At 37.5% G+C, this 14,404-nt stretch overlaps 1 protein-coding gene across 2 annotated transcripts in view; it reads right to left on the reverse strand.

The window, feature by feature from the left end:
- The window catches only part of vps50 (VPS50 EARP/GARPII complex subunit), a 148,987-nt gene extending 135,261 nt beyond the window's left edge, over positions 1-13,726 (reverse strand). For both annotated transcript variants that reach the window (XM_015376513.1, XM_015376512.1), the window contains exons 1-4: positions 13,591-13,726; positions 13,053-13,121; positions 3,240-3,362; positions 613-684 (exon numbers count right to left, since the gene is read on the reverse strand). In XM_015376513.1, coding sequence (XP_015231999.1) covers positions 613-684; positions 3,240-3,362; positions 13,053-13,121; positions 13,591-13,623 — 297 coding nt within the window. In that variant the 5' untranslated portion in view covers positions 13,624-13,726. The remainder of the gene's footprint in view (positions 1-612; positions 685-3,239; positions 3,363-13,052; positions 13,122-13,590) is intronic.
- Between the last annotated feature and the right edge of the window lie 678 nt (positions 13,727-14,404).

The following is a 14,404-nucleotide window of genomic DNA, read 5'->3' on the forward strand; positions in this document are numbered from 1 at the left end:
GATGTTTCATTATTTCATTATTTCAAAATGAATGCCAGCGACAGAAAGCAGTGAGAGGAGCTGGGAGCAGGTTTTATTACTTCAGCTTTCCAGAGTAATAAAATGAACCTTCAGGTGAAGTCAGCAAAGGTGTCTGAGGACTAAAATACTCAGGACATTTGTTGCTTTCAGGCTTTTTTTTTCTCCTCACCTTATCTAAAAAACAGTTTTACTCTTATTTCTTTTTACATGTAAATAATGAAAAAGTACAGTTAAAAACAGATATGTGCATACAATAATCATTAAAATGTTCTTCCTCTCTGATTGAACCACAATGTCTAATGATTTATTCATTTTGTAATAGGGTTAATGCACATATTTTACACATTAAAGCCTTAGGACCTGGGACTTTTCTCATTCTTGGTCAGTATGATTATAAGACTTGACCTTGTTTGAACACACATTTTCTTCTACAATTCTGCAGTCTATACAGGATGCCCCAAAAATATCATTACACAACATCAAAACGGATTAAATACAACATAATATATGGGAGTGCCAAAATCTTTTAGTCCTTTTGGGTTCCTGCCTGTTTGTTTTTGAGGCTGACATAGAAAGACAGCAGAAACTTACTGCAGCCTGTTGTCTCTTCAGTTTGTCTCTGTGCTCCTCCAGCTCCTGCAGGTTCAGCTCAGGTGGAAGCTTCTACAATCAAAGGAAACACAAACATACCTCAAAAAACATGAAATCAAAATTATAGTTAAGACAGCTTCCTTCAACGCAGACAATAACAGACAGGGAATTTGGTTCTCTGAGCTGATTTTACAACCTTTTCTACTTCTAAATGCAGCCTCTAACCCACAAGAACTTTAAACCAGGGATGGAGTTTAGCTAAACTGAAAGGGTTAATATATCCCATTATTTTCACTCACAGGTGGTGAGTCTGACATTGTGGAAAAATTGAAAATCTTCTTTTATGGGCTATGCAAACAGCAACTTTTAAACAGAGCTAGATGAGGAGAAATGGGCTTGTAAATGTTCTTGCACGTTTAACAGGCGTTCCCTCTCGGGAGCGGGTACAGGGTTCTGCAAGTGCATCTTTTTTTTTTCAAAGTGGAGAATGCGAGTCTTTTCAAAAATTCGCAAAATTCCTCCAATATACGTTTAAGATGTGCTTTGAGCACCATGTTGGAGCTAGACCCAGGTGGGAGGAGGAGGGTATCCAAGATTTACCAAATTTTACAGGACCTTAACCCACCATCATGGGAAGGTATTAAGCTGGCGTGAGAAGAAGATTTAGGCATTGCACTGCCCAGTGAGATGTGGCAAGATAGCCTGAAACGTATGCATACAACATCTCATTGCTGGAGGCATGGTCCTATTCAGTTTAAAGTCGGTCATCGTTTGCACAATTCAAATGAGAAGTTGGCTAGAATAGTCCCTGATACTAACCCAGAGTGTCTGAGTTGTAGTGACAGTTGGTCACATGTTTTGGTCATGCGGTTCCCTGAGTAGCTTTTGGAAAACATCTTTGAAGCTATATCTTACCCGGATCTGTTAATTGCAATCTTCTGAACGACTCCGCAAGGTGAAAATTTGACCATCGTACAGCTTTTTTTTTTTAACACTCATGACACAAAGGTTAATTCTTATGCTTAGGAAGTTGACAAGGCCTCCATATTTTAGACACTGGGTTAAGGCGGTGCATTCTATGATTCCACTAGAGAAGCTGACGTATAGTCACAGTAGATGCAAAAAAGATTCATTCAAACCTGGACTCCATTTATAGAGTTTGTCGATGACTTGTCTTTTATTTGATATAATTATACCATGCTAAATTGTGAAAATTTGAAACGACCAGCTGGATCTGTGGGTGTGATCTATATGTATATTCTTCTTCTTGAGGCCTTGTGATGGTGGGGGAGTGGATTGGGTTAATTTCTGGTGTTTTGTTTCGTGTTCAATATTCTGTAACTTGAAACACAATACAAATAAAGTTCTCAAAAAATTTTTAATGATTTTAACAAGTTATAGATATACCTTAAATCCAGACAATATAGTTTGATTTTGAACAGCCGGAATGGTGGAGGATATTATTCGATAAACTCTCCTCTACAGCCTCTGTATTTAGCTCAACCCATCCTCCAAAACTAACCAGCCTCCCTGTTGCTGTTAAAAAACAAACCGTCTCCACAGCATTATGGTTCGACCGCCATTTTCTACGAGAGGGACTATGTGTGTTCCACTAGTAAACAAACAAAAACTGTTAACAGTAGGCAGTTTCCTTACATAGTGCTCAGTATCAAAGATGTTATCATTCTGAAAAGGAAGGAGTCTTTACTACAAGATTTTTTTTTAAATATCTCACATATTTCAAACAGTTGTAAGCAATGATAGCTCCATGGTGATAACTCTAATGGTGTTTGCATTTTAGTTTTCTGATGCACAAGTAAACTATTTAAATGCACCTTTTTAGGGTCTATACTAATGGTGGGTTCCAAATAAAGAAAGCTTACCAGCAGGAGGATGTAGCCCTAACTATGTAGGTCAAAAGCCTTTTAATTTGCACCTATTAAAGCTTTTTTTAATTAATAATTGTGGTCTTGTTCAGTATAAAAAAGAGGCAAACTTCTCTCTTTATAAGCCCAACTTCTTTGCATTTAAGAGAACTTATACTTCTCTCACCTGTTGTGACTAAATATATCTCAGTTTCTTCTTTTCTTTTTTTTTTTTCAAAAAAGGAGCGTAGGCTCCATAAATACACACTGTCAGATCATAAATCAGATTAGTCAAAAAGGTAGAGTCCCTTATTTGGTAAGCAGCAAACAAACTTTGCAAGAGAAAAGAAGATATTACGAATCCATGGCCCAAAGCATGAGAGGTAATTACTTTCCCCTTGACTGAAAGTCTCATTTCGGATGGTGTAGCAATACCAAGATAAATCTAATGAGATTTCACACCTTTCTTGTGTTGCGTGGATGCAATCCATCAATCCGGACCTGGAAGATGAGCATGCAGCTCAGTTAGAGCGTAAGAGACAGCAGCTCAGGTAAGAAAGAGCTTTGCTCCTGCCAGTCAGATGGGGCTCAACGAGCAGCATATTTACTCCCATTAGATATGCAATGCTAGTCTTATCAAAACCACCAGCTTTGATGCAATCAACCTAAAATAAGGGAGGGAGGTTGACTGAAATGCGCGTCTCATCACTTTGAGCAGAGTTGCACATGTGTACACGATAACACGGTCCTGGGGTGACTGACCTCCAGTTCGTGCTGCACCATGTCGAAGGAGTCGCTGGAGAAGTAGACCTCCTCGATGCTGTCGATGATTTCCTGCTCCGCCTGCGGATCGATGGGCTGCTGCCTCAACTCCCGCAACTCCTCCTGTAGGACATGTAGAGAGACAGCAGAGGGCTTTAAAAGATGCTTACTTTTTTAAATTACCAAAGGATGCAAGAAAGTTAGAAAGGATGAGAAAAAATAAGCAATGATTGTGGAGTAAAGGGTGAAGGTGAAGGAAAGGTAGATGGCAGAATAAGAAAAAATAAAAAAAGAAATAAAGAGAGGGTGTATGAAAAGTCTCTCCCGAAAAAACAAAAATGGAAAGAAACAATATTACCAGGTTGAGAGTAAAGCCTGCAGCCTGTATTACTGGTCAAATGTCAAGGAGAAATGGGAAGCAGAAAGTAAAAGGAATACGATTCTCCCTTCTGAGAATCTCGGAGACCCATCAGACCCTTATTGATTAACACACTGTGCTCCCGCCGAGCCTTACTGCTGCAGCTGTTCTTTTAGAAGAAGGAGCCTTAAGCCCACATCCTTGCCTTAATGAGCTGAGATGCAGTCACATGTCAATATAAAGGCGATGGAGGAGATGTAGGGTAAAAAAATGGGTCTAAAGTGGAGCAAAGACACACCCTTCATTTGAGATTTGGAAACACTAGCTGGGCTACTTATGCTTAAGGCCTACTGTAAGGACACACCACATTAAATTATGACATCCATTTCATAAAGTGTCTGAGGTATTTGTACCTTATAGATAGGTACAGTGCATGTTAGTATAGAGGATTTTATCAGACTTCACATATAGAATCATATAGTTAATCACGCAGAAAGAAGAAAATATGGATTTTATACAAACATAGCGATTCAATCCCAGTCCGTCTCGGTTCAGTTTATTATTCCCATCAGTATAAAGTTTCCGATCTAAGGAAATTCAGCCATATGCATCAAGTCACTGAGGTTTGCAGCAATCCTTCCTCATGGATGGGCATATCAAATATGAAATGTATACATATCCAATGCAGTTGAGTCAATATTTCGAAGAGAAACCCTATTTGCATTACAATCGCCACTCCTTGGAGCCATGTCTCTACAGCATTCATTGATTCAGTTGAAAATAGCTTAAAAATCAGTTAGTGTGGGTGGAGAACGTTGTTATACAGCTGTTTTAAAGGCCTGTCACAAATTAGGTCGGGACATCAAACAACATGAATGTGTTTTAATCTGAATCTCTCCACTGCAGCCATCATTTTGTTTAGAGTTACTGGAAGAGGAACCCTCTCTCTCTCAGGTCTTTTACAGACAACTCTGATAAGAATATTTGCCATTATTGAAGAAAAGCCCCAAGCATCATGCTGCCATCTCCATGTAGCCTTTAGGGGTTTTATTTCAGTCTTTGCATGGCTTGTACAAAAACTCAAACAGAGCCTCTCTTGCCACACCTGCCACAAAGAGCACAACCTAATTTACAAAAATGTCTGATAGTTTTTTTGTCTTTGTTGATTTTATTAATACATTTCTTTTCTAAAGAAAGCTCACTTAAGGTCTGCACCTATACCAATATTAAACATCTGGTATCCTCTGAAGGCAGAATGTGAAACTTTTCATGTCTCTAGTTGTAAAGAAGAACAAAAAATACATGAATCATGTTACTTTTTCTTAGTTATTCAACAGTTATTGAGATTCAAGGTTTTGATGTGACAAACTATGAAAGAGTTTAAGGTGTATGATTCTTTTAAATATACATTTAGTGGGAGAAAGCTTTTTATTTACAGTAAACCTGAGAATAATGCTTAAGTTATGAATGCATTGCCAAGCATGAACAAAATAAACAGGGCATGGGGTTAAAATACCTGAAAAGAAGCTAAGAGAATCCCAATCAATGCTTCCATAAAAAGCTCGGATTTTTGAATGGAAATAGCTGCTTTGACACAAGTATTTGTTATCAGCACTAAGCATGCTTTACCAGGCACCTCAGCATCTCAATCTGCCTGACATTTCTCCATTGGAATGATGCTGCGTGTAATTCTATTTTCCACTCTAATATAAGGCATCACCTAATTGACTATTTATCACCCACAGAGTCCCTGTTACTCCACTATAAATAGATTTTCTTATATAGGGCAAAAATGGAGGATTAAATGAAGCATCCATTTGTTTATTATCATGAGGGCAGGAGCCTTAAGGTGCACTCTGCTGTGTTTGAAGCAGGTAAAAGGAGCAAACCCGATCCTCTGGGAGGGGAATGTGTGTAGGTGAGAGCCTGAGATGGGAAAGGAGAGTTGGGAAAGAGGCGGCAGAATACGTTCCGCTACAAAAAGAGTGGGTGGGAAAATCAGCTCAAAGGAGAGGGAGAGTGTAAAGGAGAGGGAGATGGGGGGGGAATGAGTCACTCATAGCAAAAGAGGAAGAAGAGGAGCGAGAGAAGGGCAATGGTTGTGTGTCTCCTGTGAAGTTACTCCCTGTTTAGTTGGGAGAATTAACTTCTGCTGCGTGACAATGCTCCCCCCCCCAGTCTTGCGGCTGCAAAACTTGCAACACCTCTGAGAGAGTGACTCATCACGAGGCTCCACCGAGTTCCTCCCCACTTTCCCTGCTGCACGGCCCAGGAATACCACAAAACAGATACTCCAGTACAGCCGGTGAAAAAAATAAATTTTTTAAATCAAAAACACAAGCCAGCTGGGAAGCTTTGATCAAATTTTGCATTAAAGGACAGGCGACGAACAACCAACCCTCCCCACCTCAGAACCTGCATCCTAAACACAGGATCTTAAACAACCTTTCGACTGCATCACATCGGTAGAGAACGCTGACCTAAACAAAAGGGCTCCAGTTTACAACTAAAGCAACTATAAACAAAAGGAAGGTGCACCAAGATACAACCACAAAGAGGAGCAGTAAACTGCCCAATTAAAGCCCTGCTCCTTAAAATCACTACTAAATATGTATCAGAGCCTAACCGGATTTACCTTCTGGTCTGCTATAGAGACAGTAGACAGTTCAATATGGAACCCAAACCAGAAGGCAACATAAGAGTCTTTCTTGTTTCATGTGTTTATTATCCATTTAATTTAGCATGTCTCTCATTGACTGAGTGGCTGTGATGTGTTATCACTTTGTTGTCTGCAACAGACTGGCTCTTGAATGTATAATAACACATTATCCGAGACGTGTTTTTAGACTATAAACGCGTCATCATCTTAATGCAATGTGTGTTTTTTAGAAAACTCACACAGTTATTGTTTGTATCATGACAGACATAAATTTTGTTCATTAAAAGACTCAAAAGGTAGCAAAATACTTAACAACGGATGTACCTCATAAATATATGAATGGTTGGTTTGTGTGCGTCCAAATAAAGGCTTCTCGAAGAGTAATAGACACATAAAGGCTGACCCCTGCTGGAGCTACTGATAACTGCATGGAACTGCACTGAAAGCCTTCAACAACCCGAATTTCTCTCAGAAGCAGAATGAATAGACATAAAAATTACATTTTTCTTATTTTTCGCTCTGCAGTCTAGAGATTCATCACTCAGTATGTACATCAGATTGTCACGAAACCTTCTTTCTAGCAACACATGTCAATTATAAGAATAAAATCTTCCAAATTGCAATCTTGTCTCATAATTTAAAACTGAAAGTTAGAACACCTAAAACCATTCCTGGAAAATAGTGATTTTTGCAGCTTTTGAATGAGGGTGTAATGGATCTTTTAGATACTACAGTGGGCAAATCCTTTTAGCCATTCTTCAAAACAGCAGAGAAAGAAGCATTTTATCACCTGGACCTACAGCTAGGCTGTGGTACAATGATTTAAGGACTCTTGTGAGCAATCTTAAACAACTGTGTCATCTCTCTTTGTCTTCACATTGCACAGTGCTGACTATACATACCATTCTGCTATATATGCCATATCTAGAAGACAAAGGAGATGATCGACTTGGGTAGAAAATCCCCCCATGAACCAATCGTTATTTATAAGGAGGAGATTGTAAAAAAGGTACATTTGGGAGTCAATCTTGGCTACAAGCTGAACTGAACTGTGCAGGCGAGCGCCCTGTACAGGGTAGGCTCTGTTTCTACTCCTTTAATGGGAGCAGGGAATAGCTACACTTCTTATATCAACTTGGGGTAGCCAATCCTGTCTTCTTCAGGGTGGTCTGCTGGGGCGGTATGACCCTGAAACACGGTCACCAGTTAGATAAGCTAATTGGGAAGAGTGGTTCCGGATGGGGAGGAGTGTTGACTCAGTAGGAGCTTTGTTAGGGAAAAGTATGAAGAGTATCATGCAGGGCCTTCTATGTAAAATTAGGCTCGCTCTACATCAGTGTTTCTTTTTGACCCCTTTGGGCATTTTTTCTTACCATGAGTACCCCTCTAGGTCAAAGAATTGATGATTGTCAAAAAATAGAACATAAAATAACTGATAATAAAATAAAAACTATTTTACTTAATCTTCTAACTTTGAGCATTTAATTCTTAGGTATTTATTCTTTATATATAAAAAATGGCAATTTGAAAACAAGGCTGGAAAGGAATGCATGTTTATCAGACCAAGTAGCTTGATCTCAGTAAGTCTCCAAAATATAAACTATTAGAAACAATCAAGTCAACTGAATTTTTATGTGAAAAAAATCCTTTCCTGACAAGTTTTATGAAGTGTAAATATTTACAGTATGCAAAATAATATTGGGTCTTAAACTAGACCTGTGCTTTGGTTCTGTGTGATGATAGTTTAGTCAGCAAGCAGCAGCTAACCCTGGACTACTTTGAGAAGCCATCTCCTGTCCATTTGTTAGTGCTATTGTGAAAAATTGGTGATGCTGTGGGACAATTTCTTGTCAACGACCACTGGGACCTGTTAGAGAGGACAACACTATTATATATTTTTAATATTAGGAGATTTGAACACCATTTTCCACAGTTCTAGAAACGCTGTATATTTGATGTCTTAGAAAATTTCAAGGAGATAATTCAAAACATATGGCAAAAATAAACATAGATGAGGTTCAACTGATGTACAATCAACCATTTTCCAAAGATATTTTAGTTCCTAAACGTAGGTCACAGGCAAAATAATAAAAGGGAAGCTGAAGATAGGCAAATATAAATGAGAACCAGGTATAGCTGGTCAACCATTGTGAAGCTTTTAGGGGAAAACCTGGTGCTGTTGTATTATAGTACAACAATTTCTTCAAAACAAGCAGTGATAGTTATTGCGGAACATATGATTTGATTTGATTTCACCTTAACCTAGAATATAGCCATGGCATGTACAGCTCAAATGTCTGCTAACGCGTATTTAACAGACAAACACATTCCGGAAACACTTTGGTCCCATTTATTGGAAGAAGATTTTGCAAATCATGCTATTATAGCCGATTTTGACACTATAGGACTAAAAGTTTGGATAAAATATGCATGAGCCTAACAGCATGGGCAAAGCTGATTTACTTACTCTGTTCAAATCAGATTGCATTACCAAAATGAGTTTGTCTTTCTGAATTCACAAAATGTATGCTGAACATCAAAACATGCAAAATACTAGGAGGAAGATAAGCAAATGAAATCTTTAAGCATCCACACTGGGATTCATTTTGGATTTGATTTTTGTTTACAAAAGAGATTTAGTACTTGTTATTAGGAATGCGGTGCTTAATACCTAAGAGCTTGTACATTTAGAATCAAAATAAGGTGAGCTTAATAGTGTGGGTGAAAAAGAAAAAAAAAATTGTGTGTGCAATGAGTGGGGAATTTTGCAGGTGATCTACAAAAAGTGTGAGATTAAGAAAGATGAGGCAATAAGCCATGGAGTTAATGTTAATAGTTTGCTGCTTCTATTTTCTTTTATACCTTTTTTTTTCTAGGGCAAGTTATGGTTTTTGGTCACTTCCATACATCAGTAAAGTCTAGAAGCACAAGGTCTATATTTAGCCATTCAGCAAAGATGCTGCTACATGGCTGTACAAGGTATTTTGGCATTTGACCAGTTAGATGAGCGCTAAAATGATATAGTACCTACTGCAAAGTAAGTTGTACCTTTTCGTCTTGACCTATTAACTTTTTTCAAAGCTAAGTGAAAAAGTTAAATAGAAAAGTTTAAAAAAATAAGGTTAAAAATGAATAAGCTATGTTAAAAAAAAGTAAAAAATGTAAGTGCCTATATCAGCATTAATGCTCTAAGGTTGTGTTGTAACAGAAAAAAAAGTCTTTCTTCCACTCACTTTTGTCATTTTTCTTGATACATTTGGGCAAGTGGCTGTTTCTTGTTACTATATTGGCCTTAATTTTCGCTATCATTATTTGAAAAATTGTTTAATGTTATAAAACTACAATGGTCTTGTACTGTACTCCAATTTTCATTTTTAAAGTATTTCACTGAGAGCCCTATTAAGGGTTAAATAACAATGAATAATATTGGTCTTGCAGTATACATAAGTATCTCAAATTTCTACAAACAGAAGTAAAAAAATTCAATAAAAAGATTAAAATAGCTCATAAAAGCTCATAAAAACACTGAGGGGAAAAAAAATTCTTCTTGCCACAAGTTTGAGATGTGCACTTTAATTTAAAAGTTTATCGTCTCTCGGGTGAAAGAAACATTTCTTTCTACGAAAGTAATAAAATAGGTCCAAAGAACCGTGGAGAGTTGAATAACTAATGAAATAGAAATTTGTGGCAATTCGGGGAAACATAAGGGGGCATAAGCTGTTTATTTTGTCAAAACAAGCCAAATATAAAACTACAGTTTATTATAATTTCTTTAAACGCTAAACCCTTATAGTATCTCATAGCATGACCTATCAATCATCAGCTCCATGACTTGTCCAGCTCACAGTTTGCCACACGCCACTGTCAGCTCCTAGACGATGATAAATGATTCAAATCACCAATAAAATGGTTGGAAACACATGACAGCCTCCTGTTCCAGTACTATAGTAACATCTAAAAATCAAGCGCATTGGTCTCACTCTGCTGCACACAGCAGCATGTAAGGTCACAGTCTTCCCTAGTGTGACAGCAGTAATGGATTATTCACCAACACGCAGGGAGGGCAATGGGCGTAGGTGAGGTCCTTTTCATTTTCTTGGAGGCACAGGCATCAAGCCTTAAAGTAAGTAAAGTCATTGCATGAACAAATGTCTGTTTTTGTTTTGGTTGAACACACATGAGGATGTTTGCAGTAAACATTGAAAAAAACAATCCTATAACATACAGAGCTGAGGAAAAGTATCTCCCACCCAGGTTTCTTTTCCATCACAGAAAATTATTACAAAACATTAAAACAAAATGCTACGATTGGTTAAATACAACCTGACTACATTGTAGTTCTCAAATGATTTTATTTGGCAATGAGAAACAAAAATCCAAACCAAAATTGCCCCTATGTAGATAACTAAAGCTGTTTGATCTGCCTCCTTAATACACTAAAGGAATTACCTATAAGTCACCACTCTGAAAACATGAGATACGTGAAAATATCTTAAAAAGCAAAACATTACATTTCAATTAATGGACACAGAGTCAATTTTATCTAAAAGCTTTGGAACAGCTATAAACACAAATGAGAGCAATGATCCAGAAACTGAGAAAACAGAAAGAGTGGTGAAGCTTCCTGGCAATCTTCACTGGCCGTTGTGACAAAATTACCCCAACGCTGCATCAATGTGTCATCCAGGAGGTTAAAAGGAACACAGAAGAAAATGTAAAGCACTGCAGGCCTCACTTATGTTATGCCTCTATGATTAAACAATAAGAAAGACAGCAGGCAGAAACAGTAATGATGGGATGTTTCTGAAGCCAAAATCACTACTGATCTTATTAAAGTCACAGTATAATTTAACTGCATTTGCAGTTGCAAACGTTTGTTGGATCTGAGCTAAAGCAGTACTATTGATGTACTCTAGCTGCACATTGATGCAGGATGCAGCCATTATGTCCTTGCTCTTTATTTTTAAGCTGCTTTAAAATCCAAAGCCAAACACATTAAGCGCAGTAACATCTGCAATGAAAGCTGTTTTAACGCATATCCAGCCAAGTTTCCTGACATTAAAGCATCCAATGAATAAAAATGATAAACATTTTACCAAAAAAACCCAAAGCTATCATCTACTGTATTATAGTCACAATTATAATCAATGAATGAAAACTTGGCTTTCACTCAGACAGCAGGAACAACGACACATTTCCTCTTATTGTTAAAATAACCAACAAACTGCGCACTAGTGAAAAAAATATGTAAAACTCAAAGCATTATACCTTCAGCTTTCCAAAACCAACAAAGACAGCACTTCCTTTATTGATCTTGTTCTCACAGCAAACAATAATGAGTAACTTTACCAGAGAAACAAAACAAAAAAAGAGAAAGATAATGCTATGAGGGTTAAGATCGAACTTGGCTCACAACCTAAACCTCTGGAGCCACAGAAGCTTTAACCTGAGAAGCAGGAAATAAATGAGATGTCTACTCCAATCACCCGGGCTAATTTCTGACAAGCAATTGTGTTTGTCCCCTTCCAGATTGCACCGAGGCACTTTGCTGGGAAGGTCGCCACTAAACGGACAAAGGAACACGTAGCCTGGAACTGACGGTGCATTGATGTGTCTTTAAGTAATTGTAGACTATACTACACAAAGACCCAGTGTGCTGTTTAGCTCTGCTGGGGTGTGACAAAGTTGGTAAATGCTTCCTGTGACATAGCATGACTGAGGGTATTTTTATGGCTACTAAACAGTATGTGGAAATACTGCAGCAAAAGCAGAAAAGATCTTACAATGATACACTTGGAATATGCATTTAACAATTGTATTAGTTTATTAATAGAGCTTTTATGGCTGGAAAACCTTTTACTTAGGGAGTAATCTTCATAGATATGATAATGTATGAATAGGTTTATTAATAAAGAAATATATGGTTTTAATGTGAAAGGTAACTGTTAATAACGATCACTCACATGTGTATGTACAACAACTTTTTGTTGAGAAGGAAGTTCCCAACAGGAAAATGAACATAAACATGGAAACTAACTGAAAGTATAATGCTTTGCAAAGACATCCATACAACTTAATGGTTCCCACATTTCTTTCTCTGTTGAAGCTTTAAACTTCTATGCATTTCATTAGGATTTGATATGGTGATCTAATCAGAATCAAAAACAAAATCCGGATCTTTGGGACACAAACAAAATGAACGTTTGGAGAGCCAGAAAACCAACATTAAAACAATTATGAAGAAAATTGTAGTACCAGCGTCCTGCTGTGGTTATGTTTTCCTCGGCAGGGAAAGGGGAGGAGGCAACATTAAAAAAAAAAAGGACAAGTCAAAATTTAGACTAGAATACAATTTTATATGTTTGGCAAATAATGAAAACTGATAACTACAGATGCTCCCCTATGCTTAAGTAATTTTGCAAGGAATAAAGCAGATTTTTGCTATTAGAGAAGAAGCCCAAAAGATTGACGCTGTAAATGGAGCAAAAAGAGGTCCCACAGGGTATTGAACACTTTTCCCAGACTGTTATTTGTTAAAAAGTTTGAAAAACACAGTTTGTGTTTGTTTCCTTGTTATGCTATCATCTGTGAAGTATAATACATAAGATACCAATAAGATACATGGAAAATTTTGTTCCTGCATGACAAAATAAAAGAAAAAACTTTACTTTTCAGAAAGATCTGCTTAGATGCTATCAATAATAAAATGAAAAAAATACAACTTGATGGATCAGTTTGCTCTTCTTTCATTACATAAACAGATCTGAGATTGTTGTGTTTTAAACTGAAACCTTACCGTACTGTGGATCCTCAGATTCTCTACTGGACTCAGGTCAGCCATGCTCTCCTGGGGGCTTTTGAGGCCCTGTCAAAAACAACATAAACCTTCAAGAGAAGCTTCTTGCTTCGTGAAACCTGCAGCCTCTGATACAGCTAACTTCACTACACAAACACATACACGCACAAAAAGTGGAACTGAAGATGCAGATGACTGGGAGCGATATGCTCTGATGTGACCTATAATTTACATGAACATCACTGCTTGTGCAAACTGAGAACTTCCCCTAACCGCCCAGGTTTCTTTGTTGATGGGACTGCAGGTGGATTTTTTTTCACGGCTCTAGAGTCAGTGTTCCTCCAGAAAATACCGCCATCCTTTTGCCAAACGGAGAACCCTAAGCATTCATATAAATTAGTAAAAATGCTTAATTTATTTTATATCAAAACGTCTGTTAAATGTAAAACGATGAGCTGTCAAATTAGCCGGTTAGCTAGGTTAGCTGTCAGATGCAAAAGGCCGTTCAGTCCTTCTATGAAGACATGTTTTTTCTCACCTGTCGGGTCATAAGAGACTTTATCTTCTGCATTTTGATTCCAACCTGTGTGAAAAAAGGCAAATAAACGAGTAAATCCTATCTATACTGTCTTGTCAACAGTTAGCCTACGAGAAGGAAGCCATGGTTGACTGTCACGTGACTGGAATGGCAGGAAGTGGAGCATCTTGGGATATGGTGTTTTTACTCCGTATTTTACTTTATTTTACTTTCAGCGATTCTTACGAAAGGGGATTAGGGACGCTGAAGAAATTTTAAAAAGTTAACTGATTTTTACATTTTATTTCAGTGTAATATGAGAAAACAGTAAGAAATATGACTTTTTTCCTCAAAATTCTGACTTTAATCTCAGAATTCTGACTTTAATCTCAGAATTCTGACTTTAATCTCAGAATTGTGACTTTAATCTCAGATCTCTAAATTAATTCTGACAGCTTAAAAACATGTTAGCATCCAGCTGTAGCCATGTCTGTTTTAGAGACTAAACTAGCTCTCTTGTTTTTTTATTTACCTTCTGCTCTTCCATTAATGAAATGGCATCACCAGGGACCCCTCGGACATGTAAAAATACTCCTAATTGCGTCATTTTCCACCAATGTGTTACTGTCCCTCCTTCCCAAACTACTCACATCTTTTTCAGTAAAGCCGAGTGCTCCCACATTTCTTCCTTCATGGTGCCCATCTACATTAAGATCCAAAATTCTGAGATTAAAGTCAGAATTCTGAGGAAAAAGTCAGAATTCTGAGATTAAAGTCAGAATTCTGAGAAAAAAAAGTCTGAATTCTGAGATTAAAGTCAGAATTCTGACTTTTT

This window comes from Cyprinodon variegatus, unplaced genomic scaffold, assembly GCF_000732505.1.
Source record: "Cyprinodon variegatus isolate N-32 unplaced genomic scaffold, C_variegatus-1.0 Scaffold135, whole genome shotgun sequence".
NCBI lineage: Eukaryota > Metazoa > Chordata > Actinopteri > Cyprinodontiformes > Cyprinodontidae > Cyprinodon > Cyprinodon variegatus.